Here is a 24,827-nt window from a genome sequence, read left to right as displayed (position 1 = left end):
ACTTAGTTTTGTTCTCAAAGGAAGTAACAATATAAGTGAATTTGCTTGCTCTCTCTTTCTCTCTTGGCTAGGTTTCATATGTCAAAGCTATTGATATTTGGATGGCAGTATGCCTCCTTTTTGTGTTTTCAGCACTTCTGGAGTATGCAGCTGTAAATTTTGTATCAAGACAACACAAAGAACTTCTGAGATTTCGACGAAAGAGAAAGAATAAGGTAAGTGATTACATGTATTGGGTTTGGCAGAATCCAGTTTTCACTGGAAAGTGAATTTGTTGTATTTAACAGAGATGAAAAGAGAGGCAATTGGGACTGGGGATGAAATGATATAATATTCCTTTCATTTTTTTCCAATCCAAACTAAAAGTGTCAAAAATAGCTTTAGGGAGAAAACAATGACACCTAGCTCTACTTTAAACAGCATATCTGATGACATGAGACCTATATCCAGTTCTTTTTAATGTGCTTCCTGGAATGACACTTTTTTATTTTAATTAATGAATTATATCATTTCTTACTTGCAATGTTAGAGTATTTCTAATGTTTTCACTTGATGTAAGTCGTCAAATGTAATTATTAAAGTTCCTTTGTCAGAGCTAATTCATTTCATTATTTCCATCAAATATTACTTATTTACTAATACCATGATGATAAATACATGCAAATCTCTGTGGTCTCTTCTTGATGCATATTTTCATGAGCTAAAGACATTTCTTTTGAAACCCTGTGGGAAACACAATAAAGTGCTTTTGTTGCCTGGCTACTATCTGATAAGTGATGAAACCAGGAGGAAACTTAGAACATCATGAAGAGACCATAGAAAGTTGCAGAAGTAAACCCCTAATTGGATTTGGATGCCCTAAATGAAGCTTTTCCTCTGTGCAGAACTGTAATGGCATCTTCCTTGACATGCACGTGGTTTTGACCAATCCCCTTTCTTTTTCTATAAGAGAGAGCCTCTATCAACAGCAGATCCACGCATTTACTTCTAATGTGAATGTGCCAACAGACATTTTAAAAGCAAATGGTCTTTTAAAGCAATGGACAATAATGTCGAAGTTTTGTGTAATTGTGGCAAGGATCCAATATCCTGGCATATTTAAGTCAAAAGATAAACCTTAATGATAATAGTCTAGTTCACATAGTATGCATTTTTAAGTATTTAAAGGTTTCAATTTTTAAGGATTCTTTATGGTTTATAAATTATACTTCAATTTATGTGTTTATTAAACTTCTTTAAAAAACACTAAGCTTTGACCTCTCAGTGCTTGAGTCTACTTAGTATTAAACATATTCTAAAGCAGTAACTTTACTTATCATTTCTGATTGGCCCTCCCAAAAGCATCACTGCTCCAATAAACACATAATTAACAGCAGCATGGAAAGAGCATCAGCATTCAGCATCGGGAGATTCAGTAATACATGAACAAAAAACAGGCTAAGACTTGCATTTAATTAAATTTTTATGAAAACAGAAGCATATCTTTTGTACACTGAAACATGTTGTGATGGGGAGATTAACTTTATCTTCTTCCCTCACCTCACCCTGGTCTACTGGTCTGTTACATTTTCTCATTTCTCCTCATTCTGCCTTTATGTCTTTTTCTTCCTCTTCTCTCTCCCTCTCCACCTCCTACTTTCTCATCTTTTCTTTCATGACAACTGGCACCGGTTGAACAACAATGACAGTACAAATGTTGTATCACAGGGATGACGCTCTGGTCTTTCTTTGTTATTAGTAACTGATAAAGACCACTTTCCCTTCTAGTATCATTAATTAGAAGTAAAGCAATACGCATGTTCCCTATCATTATGATTTGCTTTTTGTCATTTTGATTTTCCATTTCTTTACCTTTTTCCTTCTCCTTATACAATTTAGAATGTATCAAGCATGTCCTCTAAATTCTAGAAAAGAGAAGTACTGTGCATCCGGTGTCCAAATGGGTAAACTGTGAAAGCTCAGACATATCCTACATCCACCACGCATCCGGTAATCATAATATCCAGTAGAAAAAGTATTAGATGACAAGTTTAGATGCTCAATTCTGTTCCTTCTTTTAAAAAATTATTTTTACCAGGCCGGGTGCAGTGGCTCATGCCTGTAATCCCAGCACTTTGGGAGGCCGAGGCGGGCGGATCACCTGAGGTCAGGAGTTCGAGACCAGCCTGACCAACATGGAGAAACACCGTCTCTACTAAAAATACAAAATTAGCCGGGCGTGGTGGCACATGCCTATAATCCCAGCTACTAGGGAGGCTGAGGCAGGAGAATCGCTTGAACCTGGGAGGCGGAGGTTGCGGTGAGCCGAGATCGTGCCATTGCACTCCAGCCTGGGCAACAAGAGTGAAACTCTGTCTCAAAAAAAAAAAAAAAACAAAAACAAACAAAAAAAAACAAAAAATTATTTTTACTAAAGTGCCTCTTCACTCAGTTTTACCTTATATAAAAGTGAAATTAAAATATTTGATGCTCCTTCCTCTTTAGCTCATAGAAAGAGGGAAACATTCATTTTCTCCAGCGATTGGTACTCTGGGAAAATGCAGAAATGCAAAAACAATCATATCTTATTATTTTCTGATAATTACTTGATATATTCAGGGAGCAAATGTAATTAAACATAATTATGATTTAATGAAGAAAAAAGTTTTTTTTAAGTTCAGTTTATATGTTGGGGTAGATACTTTGCATATGTGAAAATCTATTAATTGCTACATATGTCTGTTCAAATGGTATATATAATTACAACCAATTGTGTAATTATATTTAATCATATATGAATTGATTCTCTGGTTTCTCAATTCCTCTTGGTCCACTTTACCTTCCCACAGACAGAAGCTTTTGCATTGGAGAAGTTTTACCGTTTCTCAGATATGGTAATTGACTTTCTTAACTCTAAATAGAGGAATGTGGTCATCAGTAAAAAGCAGATAGCATATTCTGCACTACCAAGGCAGTGTTTGGTGGGGAAACACAGCCCCTTTTGTATTGAAAGCTGAGCAAATATCATCCCCCTTCAGCTAAGAAGGGTATTTTCTTTTTCTAAAAACTTTATTCTTGTCTTCTCTCATCAATAAAAGGATATTTAAATATTACCCCTCATTGTATTAAAAGAGCTATTTGATTGGTCAAAATGATCTAAAAATATATGTTAGAGAGAAATATCACATATATCTTGTAATAATCACCATAGAAGAAACACTCAGATACTTGTACAAAATTAGTTGAAAATAAATGGAAAATTTATTTATACAAACAAATTCTAAAAGCAGCTGCACAAGAGACCTCAAAATAAGGCAACAAAATGCTTTGTGCCTTCTGTATATCTTTAGAATCCATTCTAAACGTTAAAATATGTTGAGATTACTTATAGAAAGTGAACAATTTAGTTTTGATAGCAGCATCCTTTGAAATTATCAAATAAAAAGAGGTCACAAAGACACATGTCCAAGTATAATGACTAAATATTAGGAAAGCAATCTAAAATAGACAGTTTGGGTCCATACGTGGTATAACTTGGGGGTTCATAATATAGTATGCAATAATTAAATAGAAATCTATTGAAGCCAAGAATTTAGCCTGAGAAGTCACACACAAATAGTTCTGTCTACTAAACTTAATTTCTGGGGTAAACTATATTTAAAAGTAGCTCCCCAGATGATTCTATTGTACACTGCAGGTAAGCATCTCTGCAAGAGACATAATGTTAAATAATTCTTGCAGTAATCTTAACCTCATAACAGATTGTCTAGACCGGGTATTATTTTAAAGCACTTGCTAAGTTCTCTTATAATATGTAATCACTCAGCAATTGTCCTTTGCTACTAAAATTTACATCTTATTTCCCAGCATCCCACTTCTCCCATTGTTTTTCATCCCTGAAAGATAATTTCACATGATCCACTTGCTTTTACTTGATTATCTTAACTGAAAATTTTTCATTGCATGGAAATTACATAATTAGATATAGTGTTTGCAATATATATTTATAGATACAAGTAGGTATTAGACTATATAGCAGACTCTCTGATCTTTCTTTGGGAGACCAACATAATTATATCTCCAGTAGCTAAACAGTTAATGTTTATAGAAGCTATAGAGTGAAAGGTATCTATTTAATTAAATATTACTTTATGAAAACTCTAATGAAAAAACAGGCTTATCTTATGGAAAGTCAATAAATTCTTATTTTTATAGAAGAAACAATAATATAACACCGATATATTCATAAGAAAGTGTATACATCCCATTCGTTTTTAAAATATTTCAGGCATTGGGCAAATTTGGGGGTGGTTGGTTTCTTTGACTTTTTGAAAACTATTTCTCTAAACTAACAATGCTCTGGGCTGATCAAATTTGTCATTTAAAACTATGTATTTTGCTTAGAAACACTCTGAGTAATCTAAATTTTGAAATAAACAGAATCAAAATGAGTCTCAATGTTGGTACTGTGCCCTTTATTGTCATGAGTACTGGTTTACATGAATTTTCTTCAGTACTCATGAATTTGGCAGAACAGGCAAAGTAAATAAAATAGTCTCACTGTAGAAAGTTTGTCACAACAGGGGACCTTACATTAATTCAATTATTATTCCTAGGAAAGTTTTAACTAGGCTCAGCATTGGCTTAGGCATTGTATACAGCTTTTTTAAACTTACTTTTTCCTCTATGAAGGTACCAGAGAATCCTGCGTCCATTGTGAAAGAACACAAGTTTGCTCTTGTATCCAAATTTCCCCACCCCACACTGTCCCAGCCTGCTGTGTGCTGATTACGCACTGCACCATGTCATGGATGCTATCTCCAGTGCTGTGTGTGTGTGCGTGTGTGTGTCTGTATGCATGATATGGAAGTATTTTGGTTAGAGTCGCTATTCCCATGTATGATATCATTATTTTAGTCCTGGAGGCTTAAAAAGACATGCCAAGGTATTTCCGAACATGTTATTTGTTGAGAGATATGGATGAAATGGGATTGCTTTAATGCATTTCATGTAGCTTCCTCCACAATGCAATGTAATAGTGCAATGGTTTGCTGCAAGAAAACATATGCACACAGTATTCTAGTGCTTGTTTCCCTACTGATGATTATTTATTATTATTTATATATGCAAATGAAATAGGAATGTATCGTTAGTTCTAGATTTAAGAAATCCTGACCAAGTTTATGTTTTGCTAGGTTATCTTTTGAAAAAATAAAGATATCATTGACTGCATTTTGACCATCTGTACACAAACTTTATTTTATTTGCTTATGTTTTTATATGCTGTCTTACTTTAAAAATAATTCAAGATAGCTTCTAAGGATAATAAATAATTGATTTTCTGCCCTGTGCATTTGTCAAGTCTACAGTCTAAGGATAAACACAAACGTACATATATACTATTTTGATGAAAGTGAGAAGGATTCACTGTTGAAAGCCATATGGCATCCATATACACTTATTATTCAATAATCTTTCCATTCCAGGTCAGCTTATGCTATTCTAGAGCTAAGATATTCTTTAAATAGATAAAATGTTTCCTGCAAATGTCTTTCATGCATACCCAAAGAAAAGTTATTTCCCAATAACTTAGATTCAAACAAAATTCTGTTTGAATCACTCTTCTATCAGGAGTTGAAATTGCATCCTCTCAAATAAGACAAAAATTGTAAGACTTTAATTATTTCCTGTAAACAAATATTTAGATATTTAGTTTATGTTAAACACAGCTATTTCTTATAGCTATATTCTCTGAAAATCTGTTCAGGAAAATAATATTTAATAAAATAATGTAATCTCTGTTCAAATTTACATGCATTTGGGTGACTTCCATCTCGATGTTAATTAAAATAGAAACGCTGCTTTTTAACATATGATGTCTATTGTAATATCCTACGTCACTCCATAATCATAAGTTGGCAGTAAGTGAATCTAACATCTTATGCTAGATATAGATATATAGATTTTTAAATAAATCATTCCACTGATTTCTTATCTGTCTTCTATAATATTTCATCTAAAACATTCATCTTTTAAAATTTACATTTTACCATTTATCAATCTCCAAACTATTTCTGAATCTAAGTTCAATATGCCAAGTGTATACTTGTCTAATTAATAGCTAATTCAGATGTCATCTATAATAAATGCAGGATTCTCCTGGAGTGAAATTTCAAATAATTTTATATTAACAATTGACTTACAACAACAAAGTATTTTTTAAACCTCATCTATAATTGCATTATTTTAGACCTTCCACTTATAAATGATATAAAAATGTGTGTAGATATATGAAACTGAATACGTTATTTTAGACTGATATTTTAGTAAAACAATTTTAATTCATTCACATTTTTCATCTGTTCTTAATATTCTCAAAGGACAATGATTTTTCCCAAAAAAATAAGTCATTGTTTATTAGCAATTTAAAATAATCTGCACATTTAAAAACCATATAAATAGGAATTAATAACAATTTAATTTTCCTTCCTTTTTTACATTCCTATTTGGTAATATAGTTACAAAAAAGTATTTAACCAAAAGACATTTGGAATAATCTATTTAATACTTTAATTGTATAAAGATTGCCCCAAAGGTACCTACTAAGGGAGAAACATTAAGATGCAAATAATGTGTTTAATGCTGTTATATCTTACAGCAATTCACATCATCAATACTTCATGCTGTTCTAGATGCTTAATGTTTTGTTCACACTCAGCGGCAATACTCATGCCCTCATCACTCTCACATCCACATAAGTTTTCTTTTTTCTGGTCAATTTTGAGGACTAAGAAGAAGATACAAAATTAGTCCTTGCCTCACACATGTGTTAATATACAGTATCATGTTGGGTGACAGAGATGAAGCAATTTTATTCAAAGACTGTATGTACCCTTCTATTTTCTGTCTGTCTCTAATATTTCTAGTTATAACTTGCATTTTATATGAATCAGTGCTTGGCATAATAATTGAAATAAAATGAAAAGAGGCCTACAAAGTCTCACAGTATGATATAGAGGCATAATGACTGAAATTTTTTTTTTGTCAGTTTTAAATTTACAGAAAAAAGATATTTCTGTAAAAAGAATTGTGCAGTAGCTAAATGGTTGTCTCCATTCTTCACTGCCTACCTTCTAACTTGTTTGAAATATAGTAAGAAGGTTTACTTGTGGGTAAACTAAACTACTTCTTTAACTTTTTAATCAGTGATTTTGCCCACTTGCTATATTTTATGTTGTCAAGGGCCTTAATTTTATAACCACTAAATATTGGCTGACACATAATGTCTCTGAGTCAAAAGTTCTAGATATATTTTTATTCCTTGCTTTTTTGACATGTAATCCATAAGAATGTAAGCTAAAGCTATTTCCAGAAAATTAAATTAGCTCAAAAAAATTTGAGTGCTAATTACAATAAGGAATATCACTGCATATGTAAGCATACATAAACACAGGATAATTTATGACTGGGTAATGCAAAGCAGAGAAATTAGTAATAAAATATTTCAGTACTTCTTCTAATTTAGTAATCTAATAATAATAATAAGCTGATAGAAAAGCTTCATCCAGGCCGGGCGCAGTGGCTCACGCCTGTAATCCCAGCACTTTGGGAGGCCGAGGCGGGCGGATCAGGAGGTCAGGAGCTCGAGACCATCCTGGCTAACACGGTGAAACCCCGTCTCTATTAAAAATACAAAAAATTAGCCGGGCGAGGTGGCGGGCGCCTGTAGTCCCAGCTACGCGGGAGGCTGAGGCTGGAGAATGGCGTGAACCCACGCAGAGACTGCAGTGAGCCAAGATCGCGCCACTGCACTCCCGCCTGGGTGAAAGAGCGAGACTCCTTCTCAAAAAAAAAAAAAAAAAAAAAAAAGAAAAAAGCTTCATCCATGCTTAAAATTATTGTTTAGGTCATTAAAAAAATTCCCTTGATGTTTTTAAGGACCAGGGGCTCATGGTCTCTCCCATCCCCTGTCTTACTGTGAGAGCAGACAGGACCCTATACAGAAGTCTGTTCCTTTCCTTCCCACAGAGCTGAGATCCTGTTTCTGAAAGGGCTCTGATATGACTCCACATGCCTCATCTCATGGGCACATTCAAAATGATCTGCAATCTTTCATGGAACACATTTAAAACACAAAGACTCTTTGGTTCCATAAATTAGATTTGCAAGGAATTCTAGCAGTCACATGGCAAAACCCATGTATTGTAACAATAAGACAGTGAGGACTTGAGGGGTGAATGATCTTTTTACTTTTATGCTGTTGGTTAACCTGTTAGTGTAATAGTGCACAAATGCAAGGCCACCTGGAGAACAGGTGACTGAGTAGGCCTATTTTACATAGTATTTTAGTGCTAGTTTGGCTACTCTGAGTTTAAAACATCTAATAGTAAAATGATTCAAGTTGTTATTAGTATTCTTTCCTATTGTGCTTCGTGCAATTTCTAGAATAATGTAATATTACACTCAAAATATGAATAATATAATAGCAGCAATTTGAGTGCTTTGTCCGGTGTTTTATATATTTTCTCTCACCCTAAAAGAACTGATAGGTAGTACAATAAATATTTTCCTGGAATAAGAAACCAAGAATCATAGAGTTAAGTAGCTAAATTAAGGCTATGCAGACTTTCCATGTCCTTGTCATCTCATCTCTAGTAATTAAATGTTTTAATTAGCCATTCCAATATCTGTTTAAGCCTTTGCTCTCTGGGCAGATGGGATATGAGGTACTCTTCCTATGCTGTGCCCTTGGGCCCTGTTGTGCATTTTGGGCTAAAATGTGTTGCTTTGTTCAGTGAGATCTATTTGAGAAGCCCAAGCTGATATAAAAATGCCTTGTTCCAAGCCCTTGATAGTATATTCAGCCATGGCTTTTGTTACAATGTAAATAAAACCCAAGATGGAATATCTGTCAGTTTCAGGCAAAAGCCACTGAATCCTCCAGAAGCCAAGGGCAAGAACCCTAGGTATTTGATCTACAGCTATGTGTTAGCACTTGTCTATGGAAGATTCAAGCCAAAAGCAATTTTCATACAGGTTTTCTCTTGTTCATACTCAGGACAAGCTCTCACCACATATGGGACTTTCCATTGGTGAACTAGATGGTCTGTTTTGCCTCCGTTGGAAGAGAGTCAAGAGGTTCAGACCATTCTGGGTGCTCAACTGCAGGGTCCATCATTGGCCCATTGTCACATAGGGTTTTTTTACATAGACATGATACACTTCAGCAGAGTCACTCCCCTTGAGTTGGTCTTGAATATACTATTTTAATTTTGTCAGGGCACTTAGACTGGAATGCCTTTTTGACATCACCCATGATGGGGTAGGTATCTCAGGCCCAAATATAGACTGATGCCCTTCAGATTCCTTTGGTCTTGGGGACTATTTCTAATCAGAACTCAAGAGAATGCCAGTAGCTGTCATTCATGTAGATTATACCTGCTGACAGTGTCAGAGGATTTTCTAGTCTAGAATCCTAGCAGCCACCTTAGAGTGCCACTACTGAGCTTTTTCCAGAAACTCTAAGTCTATGTGTGTTTTAGCAGCAGATACTTGCACAATCAGTGAATTTTAAGACCTCAGAGGGACCAGCTTGGCTACTGCATGCTTTAGATCTCTCACAGTCTGCTTTAGTTTCCCTTTGAAATTCAGTCTGGTTACTTTACACAGTGGGGCTAACAGAAATCCAAAATGTACCTGCCAAAATTTTAACAGTGCCACAAGCTTTTTCTTTCTTATTTTTTTGAATAGTAGAGCGCAGAAGAAATAGCAGTTTGTCCCTTAATGTTTGTGACTTGTAGCTAATGTCCTCAGACAAGGTTATGCCTTGTAAGTGGACTCATGGGGCTGGACCTTGCACCTTATCTGGATTAATTAGCCACCCGTACCTAGTCACAGGTGCCACTAGTTTCCAAACTCTCCCTGACTTTCTGCTTGGTCAGGGAAACTATCATTTATTAAACAACTTACTTTTAACAATGATCTGGACCAAATTGTTTCTCATCCGGTTGTGACAACATACTGGAGAATTTAGGCTCCCTTAGGGATGGACAGTAAGATTATAATTGTGTCCACCTCAGATGAAGACATGCTGTGTTTGAATTTTTTTTTTTTTTTTTTTTTTTACCAGTGAGACTAAAAACAAAGCATCAGTCAAGTCTATCAAATCCAACCAGCCATCTCTGTCCTGAACTCTTGGATAGAGTTTTGCATCCAAAACTCTTGAATAGTTTTCACCACATCCAGCCAGCATGGTGGAGGCTGTTGAGAAACTTCTTTACTGAACCCAAATAGTCAGCAGTCAGCCTGTAGGATCCATCTAGCTTTATCATAGGCCAGACAGGCTATTCTGGAGGGAATTAATGAAAACTACCACCCCTGCGCCATTCCCTTAATCAGAGCTGAGAGTTCCTGTAATCTTCATACAAAGGAAGATTTAGGCAATTCTAAGGGCTCCCATCTTATTACATCCAATTAAAACTGGGCTAAGGAATGACTTGTCAGGACTAGGCTCAAGCCAGAGATGCCAAGATCCTTCATCTATGTATCACATCCTTTCCAATCCTACATTTGGTTAAAGGCAGTGCCACCTACTGAGTATATCTTACTCTGTTTTCTCCTACCTACAGTTTTTAGTGTGACCATGATACCTACTACTATAGCTGATCCTTTGCCTCCTTCCCTGCTCAAGCAGCTTCTGTTTGACTCTTTATATTGCTTTCCTGTTCCCCAGCATATTACCACATATTTTGCTCTGGCATCAGATAATTGCGAGCAGCTGTGTTCACTACCCCCATGACAATTCATCTTTAACCATAGCACAGCCATAGAGCCCCATTAAGAACTGGGCAAGGAAATCCTGGCCTTCGAGTCAGTCTGTTTTGTTTCAGCTGCCTTAACTGATGGAGTAAATTTAGCAACCTGTGTCAGTGCCTTTTGTTTCCATCCCCATTGGCACCGTGGGATTTAACTTCTGAGCTGAAAGGAACAGATCTAACAGGGTTCCTTAGGGGAGTCCGCTGCCAAAATTGGAACAGATTTCCGTCCTCCCAGCAGGCAATAATGTGCCGGGAAATAGTTCACAGAAATCCTGTCAATTTTTGCTGTGTTCTTTTTTGTGTCTCAACAGCCACCTAAAGAGAGCTTATAGATGTACCTCTGGTCATGATCTTTCTTCTGAACAGCCTAGATTTTCTTCTCATCGGTAAAACCCAGTATAGCAGCTGCAAGAGTTAACGTACCCATGAATCTAAATACCCTCCTGCCTTCCCAGAATAAGGGCCACAAGCCTAAGGACTCTCCTAACCCAGTGCTTACCCAAGTTTTGGTCGGGGAATATGGTTTGGATAGGCTTCTTTCTGATTGTCATATGGCCACCCCAGATTTGCTGCTATATTTAACATATCTACTCTTCTGTAGAGGTGTTACATTTCACAGCAGTGAGAGCATCAGTCAGTCCTTCTCAGCAGAGATTGATTGATTGATTGATTGATTCTGAGATGGGGTTTTCACTCTTGTCACCCAGGCTGGAGTGCAATGGTGTGATCTTGGCTCACTGCAACCTCTATGTCCTGGGTTCAAGTGATTCTCCTGTCTCAGCCTCTCGAGTAGCTGGGATTATAGGCATGTACCACCACGCCTGGCTAATTTTTTTTGTATTTTTAGTAGAGACAGGGTTTCACCATCTTGGCAAGGCTGGTCTCGAATTCCTGACCTCAGGTGATCTGCCTGCCTTGCCCTCCCAAAGTGCTGGGATTACAGGCGTGAGCTGCCACACCCAGCCCTCAACATAGATTTATACCACCCCAGGTTTCACCTACTCCAAAAGAGTCATTGACATTACACCTACCAGTAATTCCTGAATGATAACACTGCAGCAGATTGGGGATTAGCATTCACACCAAACATTACTTTTCACACTACGGCATCCAAAAATATGTTATTAGCTCCTTAGTCAATTACACTAAAGATGTAGGAAAGCATGGATTCCCTAGAGAACTGCTACCACTTCTTAGCAAAGTGACCCAGCTTCTTTATGCTTTGTCCAATTTGGTAGCTACTAGCCTCGCGGTTATTGAGCACTAGAACTTTAGAGTCTGAATTGAGACGTGCTGTGAATGTAAAACACACGCCACGTTTCAAGGACTTCGTATGAAATAAAGAATGAAAACTATCTCAATTTTTACTTCAATAAGTGTTGAAAAGATATTGTGAACATACTGAGTTAATTTTTTTCAAACTGAAGTTATTTTGACCTGTTTCCTTTAACTTGTTAAATGTAGTTAATGTAAAAATTAAAATCACATACATGGCTTTTATTTGTGGCTCACATTATGTTTTTATGGAACAGGGCTGCACTGTAGTCACTAGATTGCAGGGTCACTTGCCTGGAGTTGCAGAAGGGAAGATTAAAATTAAGTGCAGTGTCATTCTAAGTACCAACTGGGCTTTTGTTTTCACCTTGAGCTCAGGTCATGAAGCTGCTTGCTTTACTGGCTGTGTGTCTTTCCCTCGAGTAGTTTGTTCCACCCATTTTGTTGTTGTTGTTGTTGTTTTTCTTGAGATGGGATCTCTCACTCTGTCGCCCAGGTTGGAGTGCAGTGGCGCAATCTTAGCTTACTGCAGCCTCTGCTTCCCGGTTCAGGCAACCCTCCCACCTCAGCCTCCAGAGTAGCTGGGCCCACAGGCACCCACCACCACACCTGGCTAATTTTTCATAATTTTGGTAGAGATGGGGTTTCACCATGTTGGCCAGGCTGGTCCCCAACTCCGGCACTCAAGCAATCCACCTGCCTCAGCCTCCCAAAGTTCTGCGATTATGGGCGTGAGCCTCTGCCCCCAGCCCCTGAAATTATTAATTAATAGGAAACAAGGAATTAACTGTCTCTTGAGCCACTTTCCCCTCAGTTTTATCTCACCGACCATCCATCTGCTAATTCAACGGGGGATAAACCTGTGCGATCCATGTTCCAATAGTAAGATTCAGCATGTTATTTTCTGTAGCACTTTGGCTACCTCAAAACCGGGTTGGATCAGCATCAGATTCTCCGCAGAACTCCCTCCTGGAACATTTGGCCATATTGAGTCTCAAAGGATCTGAAAGCCTGGGCAGCTTCTGTCCACCACTGCTGATATTTGAGGTTCCAGTTGTCATACAGACTCTCAGAACACCCATAGGGTTTAATCTAACCTTATGTTCACTCAGCCTCCTAGGAGGATGTGAGGCAGGAAACCCATCAGGCCTCCAGCATCTGCCTCGCACAGGAGGCTCAGCAGGTTCTCAAGAGCACAGCTTCTTTTGCCCCTCATCACACAGGATACATAGGTACAGCTGCCATGGACAAAAGTCAGGGTGTATATGGTCGCCTTTACACAGGGAATCACAGCCTTTGTTCCAAACCACACTCGTATACCATCTAGTCACATGGGCCAAAGCCTTCAGGCCAATGCACAGCTCCCCCAGTGCAGGTGCAGCCCCTCCCAGTAAATAAGGCCGAGTCCAATTCCCCCTGTAGCTTACCTCTATTGTTTTCAAGGAAATGATGCTTTAGGAATCAGGGGTCAGGGGTCGTTCTCAGCACTACTGTAACAGCCCAGGCTGGGTGTTAACTCTTTACTCACACTCAGCTATGTGGAAAGATACAATTGAGAAAAATTCGGTCGCTCACTAATATGTTAATTTTAAATAGATTATTTTTGTTTTGAGATGAGCAGCTAAGGTCTCTAAAGATTTTAAAATAAGTTATTCAGAACAGATCATTAGAAAGGTAGTCAATGAATTCTGCTTTACTAAGCACATCAGCTAGAATCCTGATATCTGTGCATTTTGATAATGAATTTCTCAACTGCTTCAATTAACATGTCAACACCTCACTGGAAATGCTCACTGAGAAGTTATATTTTGTCTTACTTTGAGATAGATGTTTTTTAACACATAGGTTGCTATAGTTTAAAAGCCTATTTTATACTTCAATATTCAGGTGATTTTTACACAAAATAGTGCAAATTACCTGGGTAACCTACATTTTCCTTTAGAAATGCAAACACCAGCATGATTTTCTAAGTTATAAGGATGCTATTTTAGCACTTACATAAGAACAATTTAATTCTAATTTGTAGGATATGGAAAACTTTAAGGCAAATAATAAATTTGCCTTAAAATTTTCATGGACGCCAAAGAAATGGTAGTCTAAATGAACACGCTTATTAAAGAATAGTGGAAAATCGATTTTCAATTTTTGCAAGCTTACAACAGTAGTCTCAGGTAGTTTGGACTGTCAGTTTTTCTTTCAAACTTGCGTCCTCAAAATTCAATGGCTTATACATCTTACAGTTGGAATATTTTCCAATAATCATATACTTTTGTTTTGCAGGTGGAATCACATTACTTTCATAATTCCCAAAATAACTATCTTATACCCTACTGCATCAACTTTGGTCATCTTCTCATTTTTAGAATACATAATAACTTCTATTTTTTCACTTTCATATTTTATAATATATTATTCATTGAGGAGCTACTTTCAAAGAACCAACATAATTTTCTTTTTTTTTTTTTGGAGACGGAGTCTCACTCTATCACTCAGGCTGGAGTGCAGTGATGCGATCTCAGCACACTACAATCTCCACCTCCAGGGATCAAGCGATTCTCCTGCCTCAGCCTCCCGAGTAGCTGGGACTACAGGCATGTGCCACCACACCCAGCTAATTTTTGTATTTTTAGTAGAGACAGTGTTTCAGCATATTGTCCAAGATGGTCTCGATCTCCTGACCTTGTGATTCACCTGCCTCAGCCTCCCAAAGTGCTGGGGTTACAGGCATGAGCCACTGTGCCTGGCCCATAATTTTCAAGAGTTCAAGCCAATTATTTGATCTTTTATATTATTATGAAAAAGCATTATCATAGGAGAGATATAACAACTTTATTAAATGTCTCCTCATCTTTTAGACCTTCAATTTAGTAGTCAAATAAACCCTTACTCATTGGTAGCCAGTTACCATTACATTCTAAATAAATGTATTAAAGTAAATTGTTAATAATTTGCATTATGTTATTAAATATTATATTTCTCTCAAGTATATTTCATTTATCATATATTATTAAATATTTTTTTATTTAAATTTTTCTTTAAGTCCCTTCATTTACAAACATGGAAAATTCTCTTCAGTTTGCCACGTTTAAAAGAAATGATACTTTTTAGAAGAACATAGTAATAAATTTATGAAAAGTTTATGTTCTTAACATGAAATAAACTTCTGCCAGATATAATTCATAATTTCAACCCAACCAATGTGCCTGAAAGGTAGTCGCATATAAACTAGAATACATGACCATCTTCTAAGTATTCCAAAAAGGTTAGCGTAAAACAGAAACGTAGCATAAAGGGAGAATAACATAAACCAAGCAGTATTGTTGAACTAGACTGTATTTTCTGAGGAATTGACTTCGAATTGAAAGAAAAAGCTTTAAAAGTTTTGTCTCCATGAGAAAGAAAAATTCAGTCAATGATCCTGGTATGTTCCCCTTCGACATCACACATGTATCCATTTAAACAAATAATGCAAAAAAAAATCTAGTTTATGAACATGTAACACAATAGATTTTATCTTGTTTTTTTTAAATTTAGATATTCAAGCAATATGTAGAAAATATCAGAATTTAGTTTTCCCATTAAAACATACCCTTTGGGATTTCACGTTTATTAATGGGCACATCTTTACAATGCAGCAGGATGAATAAATAAAACTTCAATAGGGAATAAAAACCAATTCATCTTTATACGCTTCGGTTATCTTTTCCTTATATTAATGTAAATATTAACCATGATAAAATCGTTTATGATTCTGAGATGCGTGTTATACATGCTCTATTCTATTATTAAAGGGCTTTGTCACATTTTTCTTTGACAGGATGATGAGGTAAGGGAAAGCCGATTCAGCTTCACAGCCTATGGAATGGGACCATGTCTACAAGCAAAGGATGGCATGACTCCAAAGGGCCCCAACCACCCTGTCCAGGTAATGCCAAAAAGCCCTGATGAAATGAGGAAGGTCTTTATCGACCGGGCCAAGAAGATTGACACCATCTCCCGAGCCTGCTTCCCATTAGCTTTTTTGATTTTTAATATTTTCTACTGGGTTATCTATAAAATTCTTAGGCATGAGGATATTCATCAGCAGCAAGATTAAGTCTCTGGGGGCGTGCAAGTGCAAATGGTCAATTCAGAAGAAAGTGTCTCTGCCATTGGTGTGTATGTGTATATGTGTGCGTGTGGTACACAAATGATGACCATTGTATTAAAATGGCATATGGAAAAGGTTTGTATTTTGGTTAGCTATGCAAAGTCATGAGAAAGATAAGATTCTTTTAATGAATATAAAATATTTATTAGGGGATTCTATTTCATATTAATTCCAGGTGATTTGTTTTTTCACAGTAAACCATGCAAGTGGAAGCTTTACTGCCAATGTGTTTATAAGTTATATATTATCTCATAATACTAGACATGAAAACTACTTTGAAATTCCTTGATTTGTAATTCAATGCTATTAAATCATACAAAAGCAAATTTTGCACAGTAAATTTTATGAAAGGAAAAGGGGAAAATTATAAAGATAATAAAAACCAATAGTTTGAGATTTAAAACTATTTTCTTATAGTATAGTTACAAAATGGGAAAATAATTAGTTACAGTGGGAAATTCACTCATATTAATGGAGGATTGTACATATAAATACTATTTAACCAACAATTTTTAAATAAGAGCATTAAAAGACTTTAATGGTTTGGAATACTAAATTTAATTGTTTAGAATATTAAGTTTTCCTCTGTGCAAATTTAAAACAAATAAGAGATCGTGTTACAGTCACAATCTACTTTTCTTAAACTTTATATCGCTAGGAACAAAGATGGAAATATGGAAAACAACTTTGTTTTTAAATAAGTGTTATAGCTATGTATTTTTAGTTATTGCCAAACATTGAACAATTCAAGCCAGCGCCCTTGTTTTTGTTAGACTTTTAATAGCTGCTTAACTCTATGTGATTGTGTTTAATAATTTGATATAACTGAACAAAATTCAGTAAGACTTTTATATTTTAGTTGAGAATGTGACTTTAAAATTCAATGGGATTTAAGTATTTACATTTTGATAAAAATGAATACAATGAAAACAAAATGGATTCATGAAAGATTTTTTAATAAAAACAATTTTCCCATCAATGTTATATGGGTCTCAACTCCTATCTCCAAATATAAGGAGGGAAAGTTTTAATTTTAAATGATATAAGTAAGTCATTTCTATAAAGGGAGGACCGTTTTTCTATTTCTGAATTAATGATTTCAAAATCTAAGCCATTCACAAGATGTGAGTAATTTTAAATGAAATGTTTACATAAAATTTTTCAATGACCCCATGGGATTACTTCAACAACAACAGAGCATTAGTAACTTGTTTTTTGCAGTGTAATTGGGTGCAAATGCATGATAGAGTTCTTGGTAAACAGAACCAGACTCTGACTCTTTTTCAGTTTTGCTATTTTTTTTAACTCTTTTTACCATAAATGTATTTGGAAAAGCTTTGGAATGCTTTTTAGGTATTTTAATTATTGGTCAGATGCACAAACTCAGTCCACCAAATTATTCACAGAGAAAACTTTAAACATTAGGAAAACAATGAACTCAGATGTACAATAGAAAAGCCAGTTCTTTAACAAGATTGCTATTTTCTACCCTTCAACCACTCTCAAATTAAAAGCAAAAACTACCATTTAAAACTAAAACCTTTACAATGTTACTGTACATCAGCTTATACAATTGTAATTTTTTAAAGTAACATTTTAAAAAATAGTAAATGTTAAGCAGTTTTTGCTAGTAAAAGACCAAGTTCCCCTCCTTTATAAGTAACTTAAAAGAACACTATAAGGAAATAATATCATGTTTGGCATTATGTGCAAATGCCACAACTAAAAGAATTTGTTACTCTGTATGTACCCACGTTGAGGACTGTGCACCTGAAAATTAAACATATGCTTCTTCATTTGGTGTGTATTTAACAAAACCATGGAAACATATTCTTGTGCTAAAGATTAGAGCAAGATATGTCATTTGTATTCCTTGAGAATTAGCAGGAGAGTTTGAGGTAATTATAGACTATATCATCTCGATGTGTCTCTGAAATACCTGAATACATTTTTCTATACTTTCCACATCTTATTTCAAAAGTTTCCCAACATTGCTTAAGTGAATTCTGCCAGGAGCAAACAGAAATATAATGAATGCAAACATGCTTACTTCCAAAAGAAATTCACAGACATCACTTGTTCCCATATTTGAGAATATTAAAAATGTGTCTTTGTTAAATCTGAAACTTAGAAAGTGAAAATACCAAACATGAGACAATATTGTCAACAAGGACGTTGGTATGTGAGAAATCTATCTCAAAAGTATTACACTTTCCTTAGGCATAGTTTTCCTTTCCTATTATATTTGTCACTGTCTTACTGCACTAAGAAAATACTTTAACAGCTTTCACTCACAAGGCAACAGTGACAAGGCACATGTGACTGAATCCAATATGTTTAAAGGAATGTGTCTCCTCCTACGAACTCTTATAGACCTTTTAAAACTGAAAAATTACATTGCAATTAGCATCCTGAGATAATATTTGCTTCAATAAGCCCTGTGTTCAACCAGAATATTTTAAATTAAACCAACCACAAAATTATTAATGGCAAGAAATTAAAAATGTGTGCATATACATTAACTACTATATACACAAATTGGAATTCCAATGCGCATATTCTGAAGTATTTTTAAATGGCCACATTAGAAAATATGGGATTTTTTTGTATGCAGTTTATATCATTTTCTTAAAAAGAATTATTTATATCTCAATCATTGAAATATTTGATTCCACAGCACATGAATTTCTAGGCTATCTTATACATTAGCATATATGTGCCCAACCTTTTCTTTCTTTCCTAACCATTAGAATTGGACTTAAACCATAATGAGGCTCTAGAACTTACTTTACAATTTTAAGTAGATTCAAGAGTCACTGTATTTGCAAGAAAGCTGAGGGTGTTTAAAACTTCTCTAATCCTTCCAAAAGTTTCTCCATGGCACTGGAGAGCCCATCCAACTCTCAGTGGCTATATTAGGGAATCATCCAGGCTGCTCATCTTATTCTAGAATGAATTCTTATTCTGTTGATATATTCTAATAACTTTTATTTTAATTTGGAATTATAAGTATTTGTATATTTATATATCCCTAAGACATGAATTCATGTATTAGTTAATGAATACCCAGGATCTCGTGGAAGGTAAGGGAAATTTTAGAAAAAAAATGAAGAAATAATCTAAATGTTTAACTAACAGAAGAGAGCAAGCTGTTCACTACTTTAGTACTCAGCGCAACTTAAGTAGTTATAATATTTGAAAAAAGATTTAGTTGTATCTTCCATACTATACATCCCTTTTTCTGAGCATTTTTTATTCCACTTTTTAAAATATGCTTTTCCGTTTTTCTCAACACAACATACTTAAACCTGCTGGTTACTTGGGAGGACTGAATATTATACTGGCAGCTAAATTTTTCTTTCATCTGTAAAGTACACATTCCAGGTAATGGACATGAGAGAATACAAGAGACTTGCCAAAATTGAAATGGAAAATACTTCCAGTATTTTGTAAATGGAAAAGAAGGAAACTGACAACACCGTGATTCACAGGTGTCCCCTAAAAATTTAGAGCACTCTGAGAACAAAACTCTGAGAACAAAAGTGTATCTAATGATCCTTAGACAGATATCATTAACAGTCTTTGAGGTCATGATATCTTCTCCTCCAAAAGTGATTCCACACTCTTTGCAACATAGATAATAGCATAAACTCCCAAAATTTATAAGCATATACGACCCGTATTTTTCATCTAGTTAATACTGAACTAGCAAAGAAAAGCAAGCCATTCCAAATATAAGACAATCTGGTGTTAATACAATATATTAGAAGACATAGTGTATATGTTCACACAGATTCCCTCTTGTAAATAAAATACCCATAATACCCACTGCATCTTGTACCTGTATAAGAGACATCTTCCTCAGCAGATACACTGGTTTTTATTTTCTTACTTGTGTACTACAGTGGTAAATACAGCCACTGCATTTTTTTCATTGTTATATAAACCTTACATGAATAAATAAGCAGTGTACACTGTAAATTGCCTTAATTTAATTAACTTTAAAATTAAACTTTTATCTCAGCCCCCACTCCTCTTTACAAACATAGTGATATTAAAAAGTGAACTTCCATAGGGAGACACTTGGTACTCCAATTACTTAAAAAGTAAAGTGATGCATATTCTTCCATAACAAAGATACTTATAGGCCATGTGTAAAATATAACTCCCTACAATTTAAACGGAACTAGGGCAGGGAAAAATATCCTGGGGAAGCTTCTTCTAGATATGAGGCCAAGAGATATAAACCCAAGTTAGTAGCTAGGACCCACTTACCTGTTTTTTTGGTCTACATTTTACATCTTAATAATGTCTTCATCTCTTCCCTTTCCCTCTCTCTCTCTCTCTCTCTCTCTCTCACACACACACACACATATTGGTAATGAGATGAATTCCTTCAGATTAAAAATACAAAGACAGTCAATTTTTCTAGACAAAGGTTCATAATCCTGTGATATGTTTTGCAATATTACGTGATTGCTGGTGGAAAATATGAACCATGCAGTCATTCAATCTGGCCAGCTCTTAATTATGCAACAATCTTTTGCCTCAAAAACACATAAACAAAGCTAACTGGATCAAGTCTTTAACCCTTAACAATCGAATTCTAAAACACTATTTGAACCATTTTTGAAGAACAGCTAAATAATTGTCAAAAAGCTTTTTCAAAAGACAGCTAGTAATATTGGATGACTTTGTAGTGTCTGAAGAGGTGGTTTTCTTAATACTTTTAGTGGTTAACACATAAACAAAGAGGAGACATTTAAGGTGATGGAGTATTATTTTTAAAAAGTGATTTTGAACCCTGGCTATGTATTCGAATTCCTTACACATTTTAAAAATACATACATATGCTTGTGTCCAACATAGAAGATTATGATTTAATCATTGATTAAACAAATATTCATCAAGTACCTTATGTGTGCCTGGCACTGTCCCAAGCGCTAAATTTAGTGTCTTTGTAATAAGATCTGAAATTCTGGATGGCTGAAAAAATTCCAGAAGTGAGAGAATTGATGTGAATGAACTTATTCTCTTCATAAGGATCAATTTAACAAGCTTATTCTTCATAACAAGCTTATTCTTCATAAGAAGCTTATTCTCTTCATAAGGATCAATTTAACACTTTTTAAGTTTTATCATTTTTTCTTTCTTCAAGCAACTAATTTTAGTTGTCTCTCATTTATATTCTTAGAATTAAAAGTAGGCCCGGCCCTGTGACTCACGCCTGTAATCCCAGCACTTTGGGAGGCCGAGGCGGTCAAATCACTTGAGGTCAGGAGTTAAGACACCAGCCTGGCCAACATGATAAAACCCCGTCTCCACTAAAAATACAAAAATTAGCCAGGCATGATGGCGGGTGCCTGTAATCCCAGCTACTCAAGGGAGGCTGAGGTGGAAGAATCGCTTGAGCCCAGGAGACGGAGGTTGCAGTGAGCCAAGATCGCACCACTGCACTCCAAACAGGGTGACAGAGTGAGACTCTGTCTCAAAAACAAACAGACAAACAAAAAAAGAATTTAAAATAAACCTTTGATGTGTTTCAGTTCAGCTTTCCTCCCAGTGTCAGAATCTTCACCATTACATTATCCACATTCTTCGAGCACCCAGATAGCAACAGGTAGCTCATTACTCTGAGGGCAGTCTTCTGTTCCATTGTGACATAACTCTAGATGATAAAAATGTTAATCTTCATCAAGAAATGACTTTTACTTCCTAAAATACCAAGTAAATTTATTCCCCTCCCATAAGACAACCAGCAGGTATTTTCACATTTCTGCTGTCTGTGTTTAAGTTCAATCAACCCCTTATCACTAGCTTTATTCTTATTTAAACAATTCATGAGAGCATTGTAAGTGTTAAACAATGATGAGGCTTATAAAATAATGAAATATAAAATTAATTATCTACATAGATAAATAGAAATTGATGAAAATTTCTATGTATATTATTTTCATTAACTGTTAATGTCTTCCTATAACTTAGCAATAAATTTAAATTAAATATTTTTAAATTTATTTCAGGTATGAAGATATTATATAAAACTCTACAAAGTAATATGAATTTAAAAAAACTAGCAGCAAACCATATTAACCATATGATGCATTTTTAGAGTAAAGCTATAATAAAACTACAATGGATTAAGTTGTTTTATTTTAATAGCTTCTTTTTCTCTGGGGTGGTTTTAGCAGTGGTGCCTTTGGGCAACCCCGCTCACATACACAGTATCCAGCCTGGCTGGTTAATAGTAGAGAGCTGTGACTTAAATGCCAGGAAAGGATTCAGATGTAAAATTGTACTTGAATATGCTTGAATAATTTTGCACTTCTTCACTTTTTTCTCTATGAATTATTCAATGGTCATTACTTAAATTTGTATTTTAATGTATGATAAATGATAATATGGGGGGGGATTAGAGTGAAGTACCCTGACATTCTACAGATATAATATGATATGCTATGAAAAACAAAACAAAAAGAAAATGTGCCATATATTTTCCATGTACCATCTTTATGTGATATACAGTGACTTCATTATTAGTGAGTCAAGTTGTTTAAAGGACTACTAAAAGAAGTATTGCTATTTTATGGTTTTTATGGTGTAAATTATTTTTCTGTCTTCTTGAGTCTTATGTCTAAGTCTGTCTTCCTTGTCCAGATGCTGTCATATTTTTCCAGGAAATTATACCGAAAATATATTTAAAAATTTATGCACGATTTCATCAACTTGTTTTTCATTATATTTAGTTCAATTTTGCAACTAACAGACTCTCTATCAGAGTCATTAACCTGTGAACAGTATAAAGTATTTATCATGTAACTATAGATAATTTGATCCGAAACAATAAAAATGAACACTTTTCAAGAATATGGATACCTCTTTTGTCTAATTTTTTTAAAGACCAGATTTTACCAAAGAATCATGTTGTCTTCCTGACAAAAGTAATGCTACATTCCTGTTCTCATGGAAACTATTACATCTAGGATTACAAAGTCAGTGATATATCATTCAGAGAAGTCTTAATATATGCATTCCATTACAGGAAAAGCACAGTGAGAAGGATGGTGAATGGAAATTTTCTACTAAGGATAGAATGAGAGAAGAAGTATTACTAACTAGAAAAATGACTTGGCGTTAGTGTATTTGTAGTTTTTGTTTGTTTGTTTGAAAGACTTCTTAAAATCTGTTTATTGAATAAACCACTTTCACTTGACTTACCCGTACAGACTATTTCAAAATGCAATACTGATGTTTTTTTAAGTCTATAATTTCATCTTTCTTTTTTCCTCCACAGAGTTAGACTGGAGTTTAGTGATAGAATATTAGTAAACAAATAAGAAATTTTTTTTTTTTTTGAGACGGAGGCTCACTCTGTCGCCAAGGCTGGAGCGTAGTGGTGCGATCTCAGCTCATTGCAACCTCTGCCTCCCGGGTTCAAGAGATTCTCCTGCCTCAGCCTCCCGAGTAGCTGGGACTACAGGCGCCTGCCACCACGCCCGGCTGATTTTTTGTATTTTTGGTAGAAATGGGGTTTCACCGTGTTAGCCAGGATGGTCTCAATCTCCTGACCTCATGATCCGCCTGCCTCGGCCTCCCAAAATACTGGAATTAGAGGCATGAGCCACCACACCAGGCCAAGAAATTTAAGAAAATATTACAATTTGGTATGTGATAATTAGTCTATCATTTTTAAAGTACCTATAATTTATATGTAACAGTCTTTGACACTTTTATATATTGACTGGCACAAAGTTCAGGAAAAAACTTAGATTGAAAATTCCTTGCTAAATCAGCATGATGATTTTCTTCAATAAGCTGGCCTTCACTAATTGCTTAGATGGTTCATATCATGACATCAGCAAAAACTCTGTACTGAAATACTGCCATAGAATCAGGCCAGGTCATCTGTAAGCACAAATGCTAGTGATGTCTATAGGTAATAGATCCCTAAACAAAATGTATAGGAATAAATGTAATGTGACCACACTAAGAATGGAAAGAAGCTAATTGGTAAACTATGATTTATTAAGTCAGTTTGTACTACTATGGTTTAAAATATTTTCATTACTCTCATGATATTCATCATTTTCCATATCACTACATTGGTTATTTTTCTCTACATAGTTTATTTCAGTATACACTTGCTGACAGTTGCTTTCTGCCTTGATAAACTGATTTTCTAAATATATTCCTTCTTTGTAATTTTGTATAATTTGCATTTTTAATTACACATTCATTGGAATCCTAAATTGAATGAGACCATATTTACTGCAGTATACTATAAATATTTAGTTTGTTTTTATGTTTCTTTATATTTGTATGTTTGACCCCATGTGTTGTCTTATCAGGTTATCTCTATGGATGCTCTTTATCCAACATTGTACTGCTCTGACAGTATTTAAAAATTCACTTGGGCAAACTGTTAACTGGAAGCTGGGTTGTGAACAGAAGCTGGCACTGTGAAAGAAAATCAGAGCTGGACATAAAGCAGTGAAGGCAAATTTTATTCAGGAACTATTGCACTGGGGACAGAGAGACCTCAGTATAGAACTGGGCTGCATTCTGAATACCAGGATAAGTGGGGATTTTGGGTAAGTGATGGTCAG

The 24,827-nt window shown here is 35.2% G+C and overlaps 1 protein-coding gene across 3 annotated transcripts in view; it reads left to right on the top strand.

Moving 5' to 3' along the window:
- GLRA3 (glycine receptor alpha 3) overlaps positions 1–23,088 on the top strand; it is a 186,760-nt gene extending 163,672 nt beyond the window's left edge. The window contains exons 8-10 of one of the 3 annotated variants that reach the window (XM_055276441.2): positions 72–215; positions 2,829–2,873; positions 15,889–16,297. In XM_055276441.2, the coding sequence (XP_055132416.1) occupies positions 72–215; positions 2,829–2,873; positions 15,889–16,167 (468 nt within the window). In that variant the 3' untranslated portion in view covers positions 16,168–16,297. Of the gene's footprint in view, positions 1–71; positions 216–2,828; positions 2,874–15,888 lie in introns of all 3 variants that reach the window. The other 2 variants (XM_055276442.2, XM_063638452.1) reach the window with 2 other exon arrangements.
- Positions 23,089–24,827: the final 1,739 nt, after the last annotated feature.

This window comes from Symphalangus syndactylus, chromosome 4 (genome assembly GCF_028878055.3).
Source record: "Symphalangus syndactylus isolate Jambi chromosome 4, NHGRI_mSymSyn1-v2.1_pri, whole genome shotgun sequence".
Classification (NCBI taxonomy): Eukaryota; Metazoa; Chordata; class Mammalia; order Primates; family Hylobatidae; genus Symphalangus; species Symphalangus syndactylus.
This window is presented reverse-complemented; position numbering and strand designations above follow the sequence as displayed.